Raw genomic sequence first — 22,270 nt, 5'->3', positions numbered from 1 at the left:
CCCCCGATATGGGCAGTCACCCTCCCCCACCATGACCAAACAACATTTTTTCACCAGGTCATCTCAAAGTCACCATCGCATTATAGAGCATGCCTCAGCACACAAATCTGAACACACCCAGGGCTCCCTAGTTTAAACAACATTGAAAGACATGCTGTTTGAGGGGCCGGGGGATCCACCCTATAACAGGATGAGTGAGCAGTGGTGACCAGATGTTATGGATTCACAGGCCTTATCAGGCCCCTGCCAGCATGGCTAATTGGTCATGCTGGAAGGGGCTGATGGGAATTGTAGTCCATAACATCTGGAGTGCCAAAGGTTCGCCACCACGGGCTTATGATAAAGACCTGGAAAAATTTGGGATTGCATTTTGGATGGCCAAAGTGACTGAAAATGGTGTCTTGCCAGCCAGTGCTGGATCTAGGTGGCTCTTGGCCAGCCGACTTGTGAGACCCCCTCCCAATCCCCCATTCTCATGAAGGTGGGAGTGCGTTTTAAACAAAATTGCGCAAAGGCAAGGATGATGACGGGCGTTGAAAATCCCGCAATTCACAATTCCTCCTCTGATGGACATAAGATGTTATTCCTTAAATACCAAAGTGACTGGAAAAAATGCTGAAATGTGTCAAAAATATTGCACACTATTACAGGTAATATTACAGGTAAATCTCGCCTGCCTCCAGATGGGACTTGGAGATTCCCTGGAATTAGGGCTCATCTCCTGACTCTGGAGGTGGGCTGAACAACTCAAAAATTCAAAACTGGCACACTGACCTGGATTTGTATGTAGACATCATTTGTAATAAACAATTCAAAACAACATTTGTTCAAAGTTATTTTTTCATTGTTATTACACACATGTAAATTCACTTACACTAATGCTAACCCTATTCTAATATACTATAATGAAAAAAATTAAAGTGCCTAATATATATAAAGTGCCTAATATATATAAAGTAATATAAAAATTAAAGTGCATAATATATATAAAGTGTCAATAAATCATATCAATGTACAATTTCATAATTTCATTCAAGATATAATGACAAAGGTCCATATGAGACTTCAATAATGAGTTCCAAAAATTTCTTAATATGTCCATATTTTGTATGGTTTCAAAATGAAACTTCACAAATTTTCACCAACTACCGTGTTTCCCCGAATATAAGACAGTCTCTTATATTTGGAGGCTTGAATATAAGACAGTGTCTTATATTAATTTTTGCTCCCAAAGATGCGCTATGTCTTATTTTCAGGGGATGTCTTATTTTTCTGTGTTCTGTTCGTCGGGCATGCTTCCAAACAAAAACTTTGCTATGTCTCACATTCAGGGGATGCCTTATATTTCGTACTTCAGCAAAACCTCTACTATGTCTTATTTTTCGGGGATGTCTTATATTAGGGGAAACAGGGTATATTGACAAACAATTATTCACAAGTCCATATGAGACCACACTGTTCAATTCCGACGGAAGTTTTGTATCTCCATTTTTATGTGATTCCCAAATGGAACTTCACAACAGAGCTGATATCTCCTGTGCCTTGAGTCCACTCATGGATGGTACATAGATGACCTCTAGGGGAAAGATGACACTATATGAGAATGTTAACCCCAGGATGAAATCAAGCTTTTGAGAATCGGTATACTGAGGAAGATACCTTCGAAAACGCATTCAGACGCGTGGTGCGATTCTATACAGGATTCTCATTTTTCTATGTACCATCCATAATCTCCAAGAGTTTCCCAAACCTGGACAGGACAATCCTACTTGAAAAATCAGAGCCTCAAAACGTTTTAATTGAGTTGTGCAGAAAAACCCTCTGTTTCTAAAAACGGGAAGACGGATCATGGAATGGGGCGATTTTGGGGGGCGGGACGGGGCGGAGGGAGAGGACGTCGCTGTTCTATTGAATGACCCTTTTGACTTTCCTTCCAAGAGCTTTACTGGATTGCACACATCGGGGGGTTACGACCCTTTTCGCTTCGCTACCAAAGGAGAGAAAGGAGAACGGGTAAGTAGTGGTTTTGATGCCGACGCTGTGATGGTTGTGTTCGCAGAGATCTTCCATAGTGAAGGAAATGGACTTTGCACATGCTTAAAAGCGTCCTTCATTTGGAGGCTTGAATTTTGCCCTAAGACAATGGTGGCGAACCTATGGCACGGGTGCCAGAGGTGGCACTCAGAGCCCTCTCTGTGGGCACGTGTGAACAGAGTTTGTCATGTGGAGTGGGAAATCGGGCCCCCCACACACATCTAGGCTGGCCTGGGCCACTGGGCTCGATTATTAGCATTACACCTAAGACCTAGTTTTGGGGAAGCAGTGTAGGTAGCCCTGTTAAGTGCTGTTAAACCCCACTGATTTCCATGCAAAGAACTTAAGCGTGATCCTTTACCTGGGAGTAAGCTTGGTTGCTGGCAATGGGGCTTGCTTCTGAGTAAACCCTCTTGGGGTTGTGAGTCACCCGTTGGAAGAGTTGCACGGTTGCTTCAAAGCAAAGCCACTGACTACCACCAAGCTTACTCCCGAGTAACGCACGCCTTGGAGCCAACCGTTTGAAACCTCAGCATTCGGGTGAAATGGCCGGGTTGGCACTTTGCAATGAATAAGTGGGCTTGGGGTTGCAATTTGGGCACCCGGTCTCGAAAAGGTTCGCCAAGAAATAGGGACAGGATGCATTCAGTCTCAAATTAACCTTTGAGGAAAGAGCACCTGTACTGCTAAATGTGGACAACAAATTGGAAAGGGAACAGAATTAACGAGAGATAAAACCAATCTTGAATTTTGGCCTAACTTTGAGGCTTGCACGATAAGAGCGTATGTTTTAATTTCCATCAATTTGTTTTATTTTTTATCCCATTTTTCTGCCAAGAGTTGGCCTCCGAAGCGGTCCGTAGGTATCAAATCTAATAAAAATGCAATTAAAGCTCAATATAAAATGAGGCAGTGTATGAGGCCAACAGTGTCCCAAGCTTCGATTGTCTTGAATCCGTTTGGCTTCTTTGATGTGTGACTGATTGCTAAGCCAAATGCTAGTTCTGTGTCATTTCTTATTTTCCTCCCAAAGTTATGGCCATCCCAAGAAGGGCTAGAACAGTGATGGTGAACCTATGGCACGGGTGCCAGAGGTGGCACTCAGAACCCTCTCTGTGGGCACACACAAACTGTGTGCCCCCCCCCCCCATCTAGGCTGGCCTGGGCCGCTGGGCTCAATTATTAGCATTAAACCTAAGACCTAGTTTTGAGGAAGCAGTGTTGGTAACCCTGTTAAGCACTGTTAAACCTCACTGATTTTCATGCGAAGAACTAAAGCAGGATCCTTTACCAGGGAGTAAGCTCGGTTGCTGGCAATGGGGTTTGCTTCTGAGTAAACCCTCCTAGAGTCGTGATTCACCTGTTGGAAGAGTTGCACGGTTGCTTCAAAGCAAAGCCACTAACTACCGCCAAGCTATCTCCCGAGTAACGCGCGCCTTGGAGCCAACCATTTTTCTAAACTAAAACCTAACTACTCAGGTTAAATTGCCGTGTTGGCACTTTGCGATAAATAAGTGGGTTTTGGGTTGCAATTTGGGCACTCGGCCTCGAAAAGGTTCCCATCGCTGGGCTAGAACAGGGGTGTCCAACTCTGGGCCAGAAAGACAACATTTTGCAGTTTTCCCCTCTCAAAAGGCTCTTCAATCGAATTCTTCTTGCTTGCCAACATTTTACAGGGACTTCCCGGGAAAGACGGAATTCCTGGCTTGCCCGGTAGGCCGGGCCGAACTGGACCCCCCGGGTCCCCCGGACTGATGGTAATTCATTGGAGATTGAATTAAAGCATCTTTAAAAACAAAATTAGCTTGCCCCCACCCAAAATTAAATTAATCTAATTTTATTTCTCTGTTATTGTTTGGCAGGGCCTCCCTGGAATCCCGGGTGAACTTGTAAGTTAGTAAAATGCCACCTTTTATCCACCAGTGTCCTTTTTTAAATTCAATTTTTTTTATTTATTGTTTGGATTTGTAGACCGCCCCATCCCCGAGGGGCTCTGGGCGGTGCACAACAATATCCACATCTATACAATATATCATAAGGTTCACAATAGTGACCACATAACAATCATTACGTTTGCTAAAATCCAATAAAATCCATTAAAAACAGCGGCCAGTGCAAAAATATCAGGCGTCCCAAACCCCAATTTATTAGGAGCCTCCCTAAAAGGAGGGAACGGCCGGACTCCTCCCTAGGAGGGTAGCATAGATGGAAACAAAAATGAGATGGAAAAAATAAATGCGTCGGGGGAGGGGGTGCACGCTCTGTTCTCAGTTAAAAACTAGAGTCTATTTCTTTGTATTAGTTACAGTGCACCAAGTCCCCCAAGCGCATTTCCCCCCTGTGGCAGCGGGCATGACCAATCTACAGCAACATGTTCATTATTGCCTGGCGGTTGCAGGGGAGGGAGGTGGGGGGGGGGGGTCCCTTCTTTTTTTCTCTTTTGTGTGTTGCACATATGCAGCGACGCAGCTGCAGCCGATCAGATTGTGGGACAACTCCACATCCCTGCCCCACTCTGGTCCTCTTGATCAAATATGATACTAATTAATCTATATTTCAACTTGCAGTCATAGACTAGCATACACAGGGGTTGGATCCAAACATTTTAGTAACAGGTTCCCATGGTGGTGGGATTCAAACTGTGGCGTGGAGCCAATGGGGCTGGGTGGGGCATTCTGGGGGCATGGCCGGGCATTCCGGGGGCGGGGCATTCCTGGGCGGGGCTGTGGCAAGGACGCAGCCGCTGCGCCAGTCCTTGGGCGGGAAACGAATGCACGCAGGCGCAGGCTGCCACGCACGCCGGTGCACCTCCTGCTAGACTGCTTCAAGTTCTGCGCGCTACTGCTGAGAGGAGGGGCGTAACTAAGGCAAAAATCACGTGGCAAAATCACCAATTAGTAACCCCCTCTCGGCACACACAAACAATTAGTAACCTACTCTCGGGAACCTGTGAGAACCTGCTGGATCCCACCTCTGAGCATACGCATATCCATAGCCCACTGACTGATGTTCCAAATACAAGTATTGTTAAAATTAGTACAAGAAGAAATAGTTCCCTAATTACCTAAAATTCTCAAATTACAAGTAAAATCAATAGCGCAATAGTTAAAGGTCTAAATGAATGGCTCAGATCAGGGCAAAACTGGGCCAAACTGAAATGCTTGAGCCAACTTTCTTATCGCATCAGGAAAAAGCTTTGAGTCCAGTGCCACCTTTAAGATCAACCAAGTTTTATTCTTGGTGTCAACTTTCGTATACAAGCATACTTCTATTGCATGACGGTTCTTACTGTTAGATATTTTAAAACAGCAAACTAAGCTTCCCTTCTTTGCTTTGCATTTTAGGGGCCACCTGGCTACCCGGGTCCCGGGGGACCAAAAGGCGATAGAGTAAGTGGCGTAGGAGGTTGAGAGCTCGTGTATCTAATCTGGAGGAACCGGGTTTGATTCCCAGCTCTGCCGCCTGAGCTGTGGAGGCTTCTCTGGGGAATTCAGATCAGCCTGTACACTCCCACACACACCAGCTGGGTGACCTTGGGCTAGTCACAGCTTCTTGGAGCTCTCTCAGCCCCACCCACCTCACAGGGTGTTTGTTGTGAGAGGGGAAGGGCAAGGAGATTGTAAGCCCCTTTGAGTCTCCTGCAGGAGAGGAAGGGGGGATATAAATCCAAACTCTTCTCCTCCTCCTCCTCCTCCTCCTCCTCCTCCTCCTCCTCCTCCTCCTCCTCCTTCTTCTTCTTCTTCTTCTTTGGGATCTAAATCTCGTTAATGAACTTCCTGTTCTTGTTAACATATGTGTCTTAGTCAGTACAATTTCAGAAGCCCGTAAAATGTCTTAAGTTCTCTAGAAAGCCTGCAGCTTTGTGTTGGAACTCCTGGTTTGCATGCAGAAGGATTAGTTCTGGCCATCCATGGATCTAAAAGTTCTGGAATCCATGCCCCACGAAGACAGACTTGGGGAGCTGGGGACGTGTAGTCTGGAGAAGCAAAGGTTAAGGGGGGACATGATAACCATGTTTAAATATTTGAAGGGATGCCATGTCGAAGAAAGAGCTAGCTTGTTTTCTGCTGCTCCAGAGACTAGGACCAGGAGTAATGGGTTCAAGGTGCAGGAAAATAAATCCCTCCTAAACAATAGGAAGAACTTTCTGACTGTCAGAGCAGCAGTGGCGTAGGAGGTTAAGAGCTCGTGTATCTAATCTGGAGGAACCGGGTTTGATTCCCCGCTCTGCCGCCTGAGCTGTGGAGGCTTATCTGGGGAATTCAGATTAGCCTGTACACTCCCACACACGCCAGCTGGGTGACCTTGGGCTAGTCACAGCTTCTCGGAGCTCTCTCAGCCCCACCTACCTCACAGGGTGTTTGTTGTGAGGGGGGAAGGGCAAGGAGATTGTCAGCCCCTTTGAGTCTCCTGCAGGAGAGAAAGGGGGGATAGAAATCCAAACTCTTCTTCTTCTTCGACAGTGGAATTCACTGCCCTGGAGTGTGGTGGAGTCTCCTCCTTTGGAGTTTTTAAAGAGAGGCTGGATGAACATATGTCAGGAGTGCTTGGATTTTGTGTTCCTGCATGGCAAGGGGTTGGACTGGATGGCCCTTGTGGTCTCTTCCAACTCTATGATTCTATGATTTTATGTCAAGGGCCCTTTCCCCACAAATCAAAACCATTATTTTGTGCATTACTGAACATGGTACTTTGATACAAGAGCTTTTATGCCCAAATATATTTTACTTTCAAACTTTCAAATGGATGGGGAGATCAGTGCTATGTAGCCACTGGGTCCTAGGAAGAGTCCGGCATGCTTTGTTCTGTGGTGGAGGATTATATAATTCTAACATCATCTTTTGGTGGAACTGAGTATAGCAATGTTCTAAGAAAAGTGGGATCTTCAAAGTCACCTCTTAGATAAGACAGGTGCTACCTGGCTAGAGGGTGAGAAAGCATTTTCATTCCCAGAGGTAAAAGGAGATTTCCCATGGCCCCTTCAGCACATACAAAATAATGCACTTTCAATCCACTTTCACAATTGTTTGCCAGTGGATTTTGCTATTCCACAGAGGCCCTTTCCCCACTTACCTTAAGCCCCGCGCTACTCTCCTCAAGTAGCGCGGGGTCCAGCTGCACTCCCCACTTCAGGGGCAGCGAGAACGCAGCCGCCCCGACGCTGACTCTCTCGCACCCCCTCAGCATGCGTAATTCCTGGCGCCTTTTGAAATGGTGCCTTTTGATGACCCTGCGCAGATCGCGGGGTCGTGGGGAAGCCGGGGCGCACTCCAGGAATTACGCGCGCTGGGAATTGCGCGCAGCAACCCTCGGACAAAGGTAAGTGGGAAAAGGGCCAGAGTAAAGTCCAGCTGCAAAGTGCACTGAAAGTGGATTGAAAGTGCATTATTCTGCATGTGCAGAAGGGGTCCATGTCTCCTTCTCCCTGCCCACCCCAAAGATCCATGGCGAGGTTTGGAAAAAACTGAAACATCAACAGGTTCTCACAGAATCTTGACTCCCTCCCCCATTTCCTGTGTTGCAGGGGGAGCCAGGATACGTCTTGGGTGGTGTGGAGGTCATTCCTGGGCAAACTGTAAGTAGAAAGAAAATGAAGGTTTTTATTATCCCTAATAATGAACTAACTATTTATGTGCTCACTTTAAAGCGGTGATGGTTGCTGTCGCTACTGTCAATTCCAGTTGAATATTTATATTGTCAAAGGGTTTCATGGCCATAATCAAGTGGGTATTGTGGTTTTCTGGGCTTTCTCACTGTGGTCTGGTAGTTTTTGCTCCTAACGTTTCTCCCACGTCTAATGTTTCTCCTCCGGCAGTCAAGAAAGCCAATGTGATTCTGGGCTGTATCAATAGGAGTGTAGTGTCTAGATTGAGGGATGTGATTGTACCTCTCTACTGTGCATTGGTTAGGCCTCACCTGGAATACTGTGTCCAGTTCTGGGCACCACAATTCAGGGAGGATATTGACAAGCTGGAACGGGTCCAGAGGAGGGCACCCAAAATGGTGAATGGTCTGGAATCCATGCCCTACGAGCAGGGGCGAATCTAGGCAAACTGGAGCCCGGGGACAAAATCTGAGTTTGGTGCCCCCTCACCCCCCCCCAGGTATGGACGACCACCCTCCCCCACAACGACCAAACAATGATTTTTTGCACCAGCTCACAAAACACCTCCCACCACCAGCAAAACATACATGGCTTTCTCCCCACCAACTCTCTTTCCTAATTGTGTCCTCACACCAACCCTATGAGGTAGGTTGTTAGCCTCAGAAAGAGCTCCAAGCCAGTGCAAGTGGGAATTAACTTTTAAGCATGTAAATCTCTCACAAGTCACACCCCCATCTGAAGGTTTACCAAGCAAACATCAGCATCATCTCTCACAAATCACCTCCTACCCCCAGCAAAACAGGCATGGCCCCCTCCCCACCACTTTCCTAATTGTGTCCTCACACCAACCCTGTGAGGTAGGCTGCTAGCCTGAGAAACAGCTCCAAGCCAGTGCAAGTGGGAATTAAGTTCTAAGCATGTAAATCTCTCACAAGTCACACCCCCATCTGAAGGTTTACCAAGCAAACGTCAGCATCATCTTCAGTTCTGCTGCTGCTTCTGGGCTCCCTGCTCAGCTTGCCTTTTCCTGTGCCTGCAGGCCCCGGCTGCCGGGGAGAAGGCTTCTGAGTCATGCCACACTTAATTTAAGGCGAATAAGGCACGCTGGGTCAGAGGGAGGGGAGGCGGAGCTCCCCAGTCCTGCTCCTGGGAGCCCAGTGGGACTTCTCCCCCGCCCCCTGGACCCTCCAGGCCACCGTACAGAGTGGGCGGGGCTACGGCAGCCACTGGAAGCAGTCGGCTGCTTCAGTGCCTGCTTGCTAGGGCTCAATCCCTCCCTGTGTAGGAGGATGTTTTGGCGCCCCCCACGTGACCTCAATCGATGCGCCCGGGGACAAGGGGTACCCCATGTCCCTAGGCAGGTACGCCAGTGCCTACGAGGAGAGACTTAGGGAGCTGGGGATGTTTAGTCTGGAGAAGTGAAAGTTAAGGGGGGACATGATAGCCACGTTTAGATATTTGAAGGGATGTCATGTTGGTGAGAGAGCAAGCTTGTTTTCTGCGGCTCCAGAGACTAGGACCAGGAGCAACATATTCAGTGGAAAGAAACTGTTCAAAATGAACCAAGCTTTTGCTGAAATACCAAATTTGGCAAATGTACTGAATTTCATTTGGACTTGAATGACCCAGGCTGTCTCCAAGAGAGCCAGCATGGTGTAGTGGTCAAGAGCAGGTGGACTCTAATCTGGAAAACCGGGTTCAATTTTTCACTCCTCCATGAATGGTGGAGTCTTAGCAGACCCCAAATGGAACATGAGTCACCAATGTGATGCGGCAGCCAAGAAAGTCAATGCAATTATGCCAGTGGTGGCGAACCTATGGCACTCCAGATGTTCATAGACTACAACTCCCATCAGCCCCTGCCAGCATGGCCAATTGGCCATGCTGGCAGGGGCTGATGTGAATTGTAGTCCATGAACATCTATAGTCCATGAACAATTGGCCATGCTGGCAGGGGCTGATGGGAATTGTAGTCCATGAACATCTGTAGTCCATGAACAATTGGCCATGCTGGCAGGGGCTGATGGGAATTGTAGTCCATGAACATTTGTAGTCCATGAACAATTGGCCATGCTGGCAGGGGCTGATGGGAATTGTAGTCCATGAAATCTGTAGTCCATGAACAATTGGCCATGCTGGCAGGGGCTGATGGGAATTGTAGTCCATGAACATCTTGAGTGCCATAGGTTCGCCACCACAGAATTATGGGATGCATCAATAGGAGTGTAGTGTCTAGACTGGGGGACGTAATTGTACCACTCTGTTCTGCATTGGTCAGACCTCATCTGGAATACTGTGTCCAATTCTGGGCACCACAACTTAAGAAGGATATTGACAAGCTGGAACAGGTCCGGAGGAGGGTGACCCAAATGGCAAAAAGGTCTGGAATCCATGCCCCATGAGGAGAGACTTAGGGAGCTGAGTATGTGTAGCCTGGAGAAGAGAAGGTTAAGGGCTGACATGATAGTCACGCTTCAATATATGAAGGGAAGTCATGTTGAAGAGGGAGCAAGCTTGTTTTCTGCTGCTCCAGAGACTAATGAGTAATGGATTCCAAGGACAGGAAAAGAGATTCCTTCTAAATGTTGGAAGAACTTCCTGACGGTAAGGGCTGTTTCACAGTGGAATCCACTGCCTTGCCGGGTGGTGGAGTCTCCTTCTTTGGGTGGTGGGGGCTAAACAGAGGCTGGATGGCTATCTGTCAGGAGGGCTTTGATTATGTCTTCCTGAATGGCCGAAAGTTGGGCCATTGGGGTTTCTTTCAACGGTATGATTCTATTCTATGATTCTATGAGTTTTGGGATGCATCTTGTGGCTCAAAGGTTTGCATTTAACCATTTCAGGGGCAGAAGGGTCAGCCGGGAGTCCCTGGCGTGCCAGGCCCACCAGGATTACCCGGATTACCGGGACCACAGGGACCCCCTGGACGGTCAGTCAAGGTATGTGTGCTACTCCACCCAGGGCAAGTGAACTAAAGGTGGGACAGCCGTCCAAGTATGCTGAATTCAGGGCAAACCCCAGCAATACCCTGAAATGGTTGACATTTGGAAATTTCTGTCAATTGACTCACCCTCCTCAGAGGTTGCAAGACGTTTCTGGCTTTTTTTGTCCCTGCAGCAGGAATTGTTTTCTTAATTCCTACACTGTACTGTTATTGTTATTATTTTGCTTAGTTATAGTCCGCCTTTCTTGCTGAGACTCCAGGAGGATTACATGGAGTAAGTTAATCCTCCTCCAGGAGGATTACATGGAGTAAGTTAAGCTCTAGCCCCTGCCTCGTGGAATGCTCTACCTCCAGCTGTCTGGGCCCTGCGGGACCTTAGTGAGTTCCACAGGGCCTGTAAGACGGAGCTATTCCACCGGGCTTTTGGAGGGGCCGGCCATGGCCCTACTGCCCTCCACCGAATCTGAGTCTGCCTGTTTCCATCTTTTCTATTCTGGTTGGGCCTGATCCACTGATGCCATCGCGGGCCCTGCCTATTCGCGCCCTCCTTTTGGCCTTAGTTCAGGCGCCTTTTTTAAACAACTTTTGTTTTAAAAACGTTTGTTGCTTTAATTTATGCTGCATAGGGTTTTAAGGGGTTTAAGTTTTTAAGTTGTTGATTTGCTGTTCGTTAGAACAGCCGTATTGTGAGCCGCCTCGAGCCCTTCGGGGATGAGGCAGCCTATAAGTTTAATAAACAAACAAACAAACAAACAAACAAACAAAGTGCAGTCAACAGGATGGGGCACCCGATGAACTGTAGGACTACAGGAGTCTGGAGACAAACAGTCATCTGAAAATGAGCAGAAACAAGCTTGGGCTCTTGCACATGATGTGATGGTGCGAAAAGTATACAGTCAGAGAGTGCTTACACTGATAGGCAGTGGTGGGATCCAAAAATTTTAGTAACAGGTTCCCTTGCCAGCCCCCCCCCCCCAGCAAAGGGGGCAGAGGCGTACCTAGGCAAACCTGAGCTCTGGGGAAAACCTGAGTTGGATGCCCCCCCCATGGGCAGCCACCCCACCATGACCCCCCAAATTGTTTTTGTACCAGGTCATTTCTAAATCATCATCACATTATAGAAAATGCCCCAACTCACAAATCTGAACACAGCAATGGTGAAACACACAGATAGAGACTGGTAAGATAAAAGGTACGAAAGGCTGAGAATCCATGAATTGCAGTACCTGGAAGGGATTAACCCAGTTCAGGGAGTTACATTATTAGTCGCAATTGCTATATGGGACCTTCACGTTCAAAGGCAGGATGCCTCTCGGGGAGGCGAGGGCGTGGAGATGGAAAAGCGGACCCAATTAGTAACCCCCTCTCGGTACACACAAATAATTGGTAACCCACTCTCGGGAACCGGTGAGAACCTGCTGGATCCCACCTCTGCTGATACGCATCAATATACCGTAGTAGGCCCCTTCCATACAGGCAGAAAAATGCACTTTCTTTTTTGTATATATGCTTTATTTATTCATTTTTTAAAAAAGAAATATAAGCTATAGATATTACTCAAAGTAAATATTTCATAGAACAGAAATAGTAAGCTGGCAGGGGCTGATGGGATTTGTAGTCCAGGAACCTCTGGAGAGCCATAGGTTCGTCACCACGGCTCTAAGCTGATTCTGCATTGAGTAGAGGGTTGGGTTAGCTGGCCTCACCATTTTAACAACTGGTTCTGCCGAAGTGGTGTGAACCGGCTGAATCCCACCACTGCCTCTATGAACCCTTTCAGCTCCGATTCTATGATTCTAAACTCCATGTCAGAAATGGAAACTTCTCAAAGCACAGAATTCAGTGACATCCCTAATTGGAAGCCGCTTTGAGAACTAATTTAACAGAGCGTTGCAGGATGCAACAGCTTAAAATAAAACAACAGCTATCCTTGAATGGGCTTAAACCTTTAGGTAAACGCGGACAAGGTTCTATATCTCATGCCCTGCGTGCGTGATTGTCCCAAGTCTGGGACAAGAGAAAATTGCAGGAACTAGGCCAGGCCTCATGGATGTAGGTAAGGGGGGGTGGTCTCAGGTTTGAAAACCCCCCCCATTCATGTCCGAAGCTCTGCCCCTCCGTTTGTGGGTTTTAAAAACATTTTAGTGCCCCAAAGGGGGTGCCCCCATCCTCCATTGTTTCCAAAGGGAGCTTTAAGGTGCATTTAAAAGGAGAATTTGGGCTCTCTAGTTTAAACACCATTGAAAGTGATGCTGTTTGGGGGTGGATTCCAGCATCACAGCGGCTGCCCGGGGTGTGTGTGTGTGCAAAATTCAGATTTTGCACCAGGCTCCATTTTCCCTCTATGCCTCTGCCCAGAGGTGAGGGACAGGGGAGGGCAGGGCAGGGGAGTCTGCCATCCCCGACCTCGGAGAGCTGCTTTTATAAGCGCTAGGCTTGGGGAGGCGTGGCCATTCCCTAGGGGTGGGGGCGGGTGTGGCCCCACTCCCGACCCCCCCATAAAAAAATCTATACCTACGTCCCTGCCAGGCCTCCCAAACTTTCAGGTTGTTTTAACATTTTTTTCCCGTTTCTCTCTTGTAGGGTGAGCCCGGAGACCCTGGTATTAGAGTAAGTGGCTGGTTGCTTCCTTCCCAGTTTCTACTTTTATCAGTTTGGGGAAACTAGCTCATAGCTCTTTCTGCACAATCAAAATAAAACATTTTGAGGCAGGAAATAAAAATGTTTTCCTCGAGGTGTTCCACAACGGTTTTAGCCTCAGACGTTTTGTTTCCAGCCTCAAAACATTGTATGTGCCTCCATAATTTTAGCAATGCTTTTTCCGATAACGTATTCAAAGTGTTTCCACTTGCTGTGTGGTCTTTCTAAAATGTTTGTATGTTTTTTAGATTCCTAGGCCGCCCATCCCCATAGGGCTCAGGGCAGCGTACAATCAGTAAAACAATAATCCGGTAACAATAAAGGCTTAAAACCCCTACAACCATAAAACATCATCAAAATTTCAACAACAATTAAACCCAAATTCCGAGAAACGGCGACTTCCAGTGGTGGGATCCACAAATTTTAGTAGCAGGTTCCCATGGTGGTGGGATTCAAACTGTGGCGTAGTGCCAATGGGGCTGGGCGGGGCACGACGGGGGCGTGGCCAGGCATTCCGGGGGCGGGGTATTCCGGGGCGGGGCTGTGGCGGGGCAGCCTTGGCCGCTGCACCGGAAGTCCTTGGGCGGGGAAACTTGAAGTGCACACAGGCGCTAGGCTTTGCCACGCACGCGCCGGTAGTATCCACCTCCTGCTAGACTGCTTCCAGTTCTGCGCGCTACTGCTGAGAGGAGGGGCGTAACTAAGGCAAAAATCACGTGGCAAAATCACCCATTAGTAACCCCCTCTCAGCACACACAAATAATTAGCAACCTACTCTCGGGAACCTGTGAGAACCTGCTGGATCCCACCTTTGGCGACTTCCCTCACAAACCCATAGGAGGCCAATATATGACATGATGATTCAGTATAGCTGGTCAGATGGAAAAGCCTGGCGGAACAGCTCTGTCTTGCAGGCCCTGTAGAACTCATTCAGATTCCGCAGGGCCGTGATTTCCATAGGGAGCTTGTTCCACCAGGTAGGGGCCAGGACCGAGAAGGCCCGGACCCTCATAGAGGCCAGCTGGATGTCCTTTGGGCCGGGGATCTCCAGAAGGTTCCCCTCCAAGGAGCGGAGAGACAGAATGGGGCAGTATGGAGAGAGGTGGTCCCTCAGGTTTCCCGTGCCTCTCTGCAGTCTCTGGACTTCCTCCTCAGTGCCATTTCCTGAGTTTGCTCCATCATCTCACCTGCTTATTTTCATCAAGCTTGAAGAACATTTATTTTAAAGGGTGATATCTTCAACGCCTCAAGTGCATGACCTATGAAGAATTGCAGCACAAGCAGTGGTGGGATCCAAAAATTTTAGTAACAGGTTCCCATGGTGGTGGGATTCAAACAGTGGCGTAGCGGCAGTGGGGCTGGGTGGGGCACGACGGGGCATGGCCGCGCATTCCAGGGGCGGGGCATTCTTGGGCGGGGCTGTGGCAAGGACGCTGCCGCTGCGCCGGTCCTCGGGCGGGAAACGAATGCACGCAGGCGCAGGCTGCCGCGCAGGCCGGTGCCCCTCCTGCTAGACTGCTTCAAGTTCTGCGCGCTACTGCTGAGAGGAGGGGCGTAACGAAGGCAAAGATCACGTGGCAAAACCACCCATTAGTAACCTCCTCTCGGCACACACAAATGATTAGTAACCTACTCTCGGGAACCTGTGAGAACCGGCTGGATCCCACCTCTGAGCACGAGGCTTTGAAGCATCGAAGCATCGGATCCCCAGAGGATAACAAAGTCAGAAGATGATTCAGAAGACATAACGTAGGGTTGCCCACTATAGCTTAGGAAGTACCTGAAGATTCTGGGGGTGGGGCTGAGAAGGGTGGGATTTGGGAGGGGAGGGGCTTCAATGAAGTAGAATGCCATACAGTCCACCTTCCCAAGTGGGCAATTCCTCCAGATGAATGGATTTCTGTCGCTTGGAGATCAGTTGTAAGGTCTCCAGCCACTGCTTGGAGGTTGGAAACCCTACACAACGAGGCGATAAAACGGTTCCTTGTATTTCCCAGGGGCCTCGGGGGAAGAGTGGCGTCAAGGGAGATAAAGGCGAAGTGGGAGAGACTGTGAGTATTGCCTCTCATTCATCTTTCTGGTCTGTAGAAATTTCAAAGGGATATTTCATATCTTTTAGGAAGAGGAGACATTCCTTCCCCTTGTGTGTAAAGTGCCACCAAGTCACACATGACTTATGGCCAGTGGTGGGATCCAAAAATTTTAGTAACAGGTTCCTGTGGTGGTGGGATTCAAATAGTGGCATGGCTCCAATGGGGCGGGGCGGGGCGGGGCACGACGGGGGCGTGGCCGGGCATTCTGGGGGCGGGGCATTAATCATTTCTCTGTTACTGTAAAAAACTCTTACTGTAAAAAAAAAGTTCCTAATTTCCAGCTGGTATCTTTCTGTCCATAATTTAAACTCATTATAGCAAGTCCTATCGTCTACTGCCAACAGAAACAACTACTTCTCCTCTAATTGACTGCCTGTCCAATACTTAATACTTTCAAATACTTAATTTTGTTTCTAGAAATCAAAAGAAGGAAACTTTCCTTAAACAAGGAACTTTACCGTATTTCTAAAACATGTTTTTAAAACAGCCCAGCAGGGAGAATTATCCTGTTTTCTACCTTCGCTAACCAGCCACATAGAAAACAACAGGACTTGATGATTTTTGGACCTAATGGGATTTCTAACGGAAAAGCGGACCCAGTTAGTAACCCCCTCTCGGCACACACAAATAATTAGTAACCCACTCTCGGGAACTGGTGAGAACCTGCTGGATCCCACCTCTGCTTATGGCCATCTCAGCAAGGGGCATTCAAGACAAAACGGGAAGCAGAGGTGGTTTGCCATAGTCTTCCTCTGCAGAGCCAGCCTTGGTGATCTCCCATCCAAGTACTGACCCTGTTTAGCTTTCGAGTTATGGTGACCCAACAAGGGCTGTCAAGGCAAGTGAGAAGCTGTCAAGGCAAGTGAGAAGCAGGGGTAGTTTTTGTTTAGAAGTTTTTGTTTAGAAGCATGCCCGACGAACAGAACACAAAAATAAGACATCCCCTGAAAATAAGACATAGCGCATCTTTGGGAGCAAAAATTAATATAAGACACTGTCTTATTTTCGGGGAAACATGGTACCAAGAACATGGGCCAGATAAACTGTGAAACTTCAGCCAGGTTTGTCTGACATGGGAGTTTCCTCACCTGAGCTCTGGCAGTCCTTCAGGGTTCTCGGATATTGGAAATATTTGAAGACTCCTCCTTGCTTAATCCATTCATATTAGTCTCCCAAATCTATCTGTTCTGTGAAAGCTTTGGCATAAACATTTGGCCTTTGTGCTCAACTGAAATCAAGCCGCTGCAGACTTGCGGCTGATGAAATTGCTCTCCAGAGTTTGGAATGGCTCACCAGATCCACAGGTTGTGAAAAGCAACACATCTTCGTCTTCTCCAGGGAAAGGCCGGCCTACCTGGGCCAATCGGACTGGATGGCACTCCTGGAGAGACTGGGCCCAAGGGTGAAAAGGTACTGGTTCTAAAATATTCTTAAATTCACAGTTCAGGACAGCACAGGGCAGGTAGCTAAGGCAACCTGGCCCGGCTGGCCTCCACCTGGGCCAGGACTTTCACAGCCCTTGCCCCTGCCTGGTGGAACACTCTTCCTCCAGCTGTCCGGGCCCTGCGGGATCTTGGTGAGTTCCGCAGGGCCTGCAAGACGGAGTTGTTCCGCCGGGCCTTTGGAGTGCCCAGCCGCTGATATGTGTGCCCCTTCCATCCTCCTGTATTTCGGGCCCATTACCATCTGTGGGACCCATTCTTTTTCTCCCCTCTTGGGAGGGTCTAATAGGAATTGTTGCGGGCATTGATGTTTATTATTTGCTGCATTTTAACTTAAATTATTTAAAGTCTATTATGTATTTGTAATTTTATGTTGTTCACCGCCCAGAGCCCTTCGGGGGTTGGGCGGTATATAAGACTGATAGATAAATAAATAAATAAAATAAAACTCACTGTGACTTTTATCGTTGCCGATGGCCTTGTGAGTGATCCAATCCAAAGTGCGTTTGAGATCATTTCTCATGTCTCAGAAAAAATGGTCTGGAAAAAATGGGGCAAATTATAATTGGGCAAGCTGCAATTTGGGGGTGGTGATGCAACAATTGTGGGGTTGCCAACGTCCAGGCAGGACCTGGAGATCTCCAGGAAACACAACTGATCAGCTCCTCTGGAGAAAACAACTATTTGGGAAGGGGAACTCTACAGCAGAAAACTCTGCTGAGGCCCTTTCCCAAACCCTCCCCACCCCAGACATCACCTGCAAATCTGTAGGAATTTCCCAGCCCCAAATTGGCAACCATGCTAGCAAAATCAGAAGAAGAGTTGGATTGATATCCACCCTTTCTCTCCTGCAAGGAGACTCAAAGGGGCTTACAAACTCCTTTTCCTTCCCCCCTCACAACAAACACCCTGTGAGGTAGGTGGGACTGAGAGAACTCTGTAGAGCTGTGACTAGCCCAAGGTCACCCAGCTGGAGTGTGTTGGAGTGCACAAACAAATCTGAATTCCCCAGATAAGTCTCCAAAGCTCAGGTGGCAGAGCGGGGAATCAAACCCAGTTCCTCCAGAATATAGTACACCTGCTCTTATAAAGAGTATTTATTATTATTATTATATTGATACAAAAACAGTTATACACAGCAAACAAGATCAATATGCTGGATTGTTGTTGTTGTTGTTGTTGTTGTTGTTGTTGTAGTTTTCACAGCTGCCAGATCTTTAGCTGGTTGTTGGCCTTCATTACAATTCGAGCCTCACCCAGAGGCCTAGGAAGTTGTAATGTATCGGCGTAGTATTCAGGCGGATTCCAGCAGGGCTGCCTTCTGAATTTGACAGATGTTAATTTTGTCAATTTGAAGATGTTTCAAGTGCTGCCCTAGTATTTTTGGGATGGTAGTATTAGTAGTATTAGTAGTATTAGTATTAGTATTAGTATTACTTAAACTTGTATACCGCCCTCCCCCGGAGGGCTAAGGGCGGTGCATTACGCCGCTGCTGCTCCGGAAATCAGGAAGGTGATAAATCCTGTTTGTGAGTTGTATTCCTACCCACCCCAGGCTAGTCACCACACCAATGATTGAGTAGTTCTTCTTCTGTCCTCATCACATGCCCACTTTATTAATAAAAGTTGTGGTGGCAAGCCCTTTCCAGTTGCAGATCCTCTATAGCGCTGCCAACTCCATGTTGGGAGATTCCTGGAGATTTGGAGCGCAGAGCCTGCGGAGAGAGGGGTTTGAAGAAGGGCAAGAATACTGTCAACATTGTTTTGTATAATAGCCTCTCCTTCCTTCCTTTCCAGGGCGAGGTGGGAATTGGCGTGCCCGGGCCTCCCGGGCTCAAGGGAACAGATGGAGAAAAGGTAGGTTTTTCTTTTCTTATGAGGCTGTTGAAACTGATACTCAGGCCCCTTCCGCACATACAGAATAATGCACTTTCAATCCACTTTCAATCCACTTTGCGGCTGGATTTTACAGAATAGCAAAATCCACTTGTAAACAATTATGACAGTGGATTGAAAGGGCATTATTCTGCATGTGCAGAAGGGACCTCAGTCTGCATAGTTGCAAGAAGTCGAACCAAACCCCAAATGGCTTCCATGCGAGGTGGAGCCAAACACCATAACTCTCCGCCTTCTCGCTTTGCAAAAGAATTGCAAGAAGGGAAGAAAAATATCGGTAATTCTATAAGGGTCCAGCTACCTACAGTGCAATATTATTATTATTATTATTATTATTATTATTATTATTATTATTATTATTATTATTATTATCATCATCATCATCATCATCATCATCATCATCATCATCATCATCATCATCATCATCATCATCATCATCATCATCATCATCATCATCATCATCATCATCATCATCATTATTAATTCGGCTTAATAGACCGCCCAACCCCCAAAGGGCTCTGGGCAGTGTACAATGAGACATAAAACAAATACAATATAAGGTCTCATAATTACAGTATAACAATAAAACATTAAAATTCATTAAAATACATTATAGCAGCAATTCCAGATAAAAATACATATTTACATATTTAATAAGTGTACCTATTGTACAGAATAAAAATGGCTAGTTGAAAAAGACAGGTTCTGCAAACCACATCCCAACATATATTGCACATAAATCTCATAAATAACAACACTGGGGTTATTACAGTTGATGAATATATCAAATGACCAGCAGAACCATATGCATGTTGGCCCTTACGGAATTCCTCAGAGGAATTCCTCAGTGAATTAACATTTCCATTCCATAGCCTTCATTGGCATCACAACAATATTAACAACACAGAGATCACAAAAATAGAATTGTATTATTTAAAATTAAGTTATAAATCTCCAAAACACAATGTTATTAAAAGGAGAAAGGAGATAACCCGCCCCCCCCCCCCCGCACAAATTATCCTTGATTGAGTCAATCCATCTCACTTTGGATGTTCCTCTGTTCGTGCTCACTTCGACTTTTCCTAAGTTAGTTTTATTGTCTTTTCCGGTTACTCTTGCCTTCTCATTAAGTACAATAGCCTCAATTTAGTCCAGGGGTAGGGAACCTGCGGCTCTCCAGATGTTCAGGAACTACAATTCCCATCAGCCCCTACCAGCATGGCCAATTGGCCATGCTGACAGAGGCTGATGGGAATTGTAGTTCCTGAACATCTGGAGAGCCGCAGGTTCCCTACCCCTGGTTTAGTCATTTTAGCTTCTAGGGACAACTGAGGCTTGATTTGATCTAGAACCTACTTATTTGTTTGTTTGGCAGGCCACAATATCCGTAAAACTCTCCTCCCACACATTTCAATGGAATCTACTTTCTCCCTGTCAGCTTCCTTCACTGTACAACTTTCACGTCCATACATAACAACAACGAATACTGCAGCATGAATTTAGCTTGGTCTTGGCTGCCAGCAACACGTACTTGGCCTAGCATGCTAAAAAACCTTGGGACAACTCCAAAACGTTTTCAGCAGGAGCTCCAAGCCTATCTGCCTACAACTGTAGGTCAAAGTTGTGCTGCTGATCTTTGGGGGCTGAAGAAAGGAATGGTCCAAGGCAAAATTTGGGAACAGTGAAAAATTTGGGAACATTCCAACTTGAATTCCTTTCTCTCTCCTTTACAGGGGCTACAGGGATTTCTCGGACCCCAAGGACAGAAGGTAAGTTTTCAATGATGCTCAGCCAAACCTTTGGAGATGGGCCCTAAGAACATAAGAACATAAGAACTAGCCTGCTGGATCGGACCAGAGTCCATCTAGTCCAGCACTCTGCTACTCGCAGTGGCCCATCAGATGCCTTTGGGAGCTCACATGCAGGATGTGAAAGCAATGGCCTTCTGCTGCTGCTGCTCCCGAGCACCTGGTCTGCTAAGGCATTTGCAACCTCAGATCAAGGAGGATCAAGATTTGTAGCCATAGATCGACTTCTCCTCCTTAAATCTGTCCAAGCCCTTTTTAAAGTTATCCAGGTGAGTGGCCATCACCACCTCCTGTGGCAGCATATTCCAAACACCAATCACACGTTGCGTGAAGAAGTGTTTCCTTTTATTAGTCCTAATTCTTCCCCCCAGCATTTACAATGAATGCTCCCTGGTTCTAGTATTGTGAGAAAGAGAGAAGAGATTGCCCTATAGAACTCACCCACATGCCTGACAGGATGCGTATAAAAAGAATATCATACTGTGGCCAACTACCCAGTTCTGACCATATGTGGTTCTTCCAAGGGGAGAGCTTGCAAACATCCATTTTTCCTCTGGGTTTGCAAAACCAAGGGGGTTATAAAGCAACAGGCAATCTGCTATGCTTTGCTGCATTCACCTTGGAGAACCAGAAACGGAGCAAGTGTGCCTTGGGAGTGCTTGATGGAAGATCATAGAATCATAGCTTCCAACATAGAGTTGGAAGAGACCACAAGAGCCATCAAGTCCAACCCCCTGCCATTCAGGAAGACACAATCCAAGCACTCCTGACAGATGGCCATCCAGCCTCTCTTTAAAAACCTCCAAAGAAGGAGACTCCACCACACTCCGAGGTAGTGCATTTCACTGTCGAACAGCCCTTATTGTCAGGAAGTTTTTCCTGATGTTTAGGTGGGATCTCTTTTCCTTCACCATGAACCAGCAGCAGAAAACAAGCTTGCTCCCTCACCAACACGACATCCCTTCAGATATCTAAACAGGGCTATCATGCCACCTCTTAACCTTCTCTTCTCCAAACTAAACATTTCCAACTCCTCTGTTGCCACGGGGAATGCTCTGGTGCAGTCGGGAATTCTTCACAGTGGGGTGCTGATTCTCAGAGCTTGTTTTGTGTTCAGAGTCACTTAAAACTAAAATAGTGAAAGTGAGTGGGGGGGAGAATGGGGGGAGATTCAGCCAATCAGAATGCAGGAAACGGAGGTCGTCTGCGCATGCACGGAAGACATTGCGGAAGAGCTCGTGGTGTAAATGGAGAAGCACCGAGCTCATGAAGAAGCATTTGGGGCGTAATGCGCTGGCCCTGCTTCAAATCCTATTGTTACCGCCAGGAAAATAAACAAAATATTTTCCTGAGTCAGGTTGCCTGGCTACACTGGCTCCATGCCTGGACACGGAGACTTGTGTGGTTCAGAAACCTCCATAAGGTTCACAAAGAACGTATGTGTATGTTTGTGCCAATGTTATATGATTTCCCTGTTGTTTATGTCATTCTAGGATGTAATAAAAGCCCCTCTTTAGTTGAATTTATGATGTGCCTGCAGTTTAGGATTTTGGTTTAACAAGGTTCTTCAGTTAGTTTAAGGTTTTGTTATTGTTAGATTTAAGAAAGCCATGCCTATAAGTATAAGCATATGTATTTATCCTGTAAGGTTTTCCTAACGTTTAAGTTTAGAAATGTTATTTTTAAAATTTGTGTCTGATGGCCAAAGCAGTGGCCAGAAAGGTTTGATATTAAGGGACAAGAACGTTGGCTCTGGAATGCAGCTTAGACCAACGCCCAGCCGACCCTTTGACAAAGACAAAGACCCT

General features: G+C 47.0%; 1 protein-coding gene across 1 annotated transcript in view; it reads left to right on the top strand.

Annotated features, from left to right (window-relative positions):
* The window catches only part of LOC125435284 (collagen alpha-1(VII) chain-like), a 158,518-nt gene that overhangs the window by 73,234 nt on the left and 63,014 nt on the right, over positions 1–22,270 (top strand). Inside the window, exons 23-33 of the mRNA XM_048501472.1 lie at positions 1,939–2,013; positions 3,711–3,791; positions 3,897–3,923; positions 5,379–5,423; positions 7,559–7,609; positions 10,483–10,578; positions 13,167–13,193; positions 15,221–15,274; positions 16,655–16,726; positions 18,556–18,615; positions 20,388–20,423. Of these exons, the coding sequence (XP_048357429.1) occupies positions 1,939–2,013; positions 3,711–3,791; positions 3,897–3,923; positions 5,379–5,423; positions 7,559–7,609; positions 10,483–10,578; positions 13,167–13,193; positions 15,221–15,274; positions 16,655–16,726; positions 18,556–18,615; positions 20,388–20,423 (624 nt within the window). The remainder of the gene's footprint in view (positions 1–1,938; positions 2,014–3,710; positions 3,792–3,896; positions 3,924–5,378; positions 5,424–7,558; positions 7,610–10,482; positions 10,579–13,166; positions 13,194–15,220; positions 15,275–16,654; positions 16,727–18,555; positions 18,616–20,387; positions 20,424–22,270) is intronic.

The sequence above is a fragment of the Sphaerodactylus townsendi genome, linkage group LG06, assembly GCF_021028975.2.
Source record: "Sphaerodactylus townsendi isolate TG3544 linkage group LG06, MPM_Stown_v2.3, whole genome shotgun sequence".
Classification (NCBI taxonomy): Eukaryota; Metazoa; Chordata; class Lepidosauria; order Squamata; family Sphaerodactylidae; genus Sphaerodactylus; species Sphaerodactylus townsendi.
This window is presented reverse-complemented; position numbering and strand designations above follow the sequence as displayed.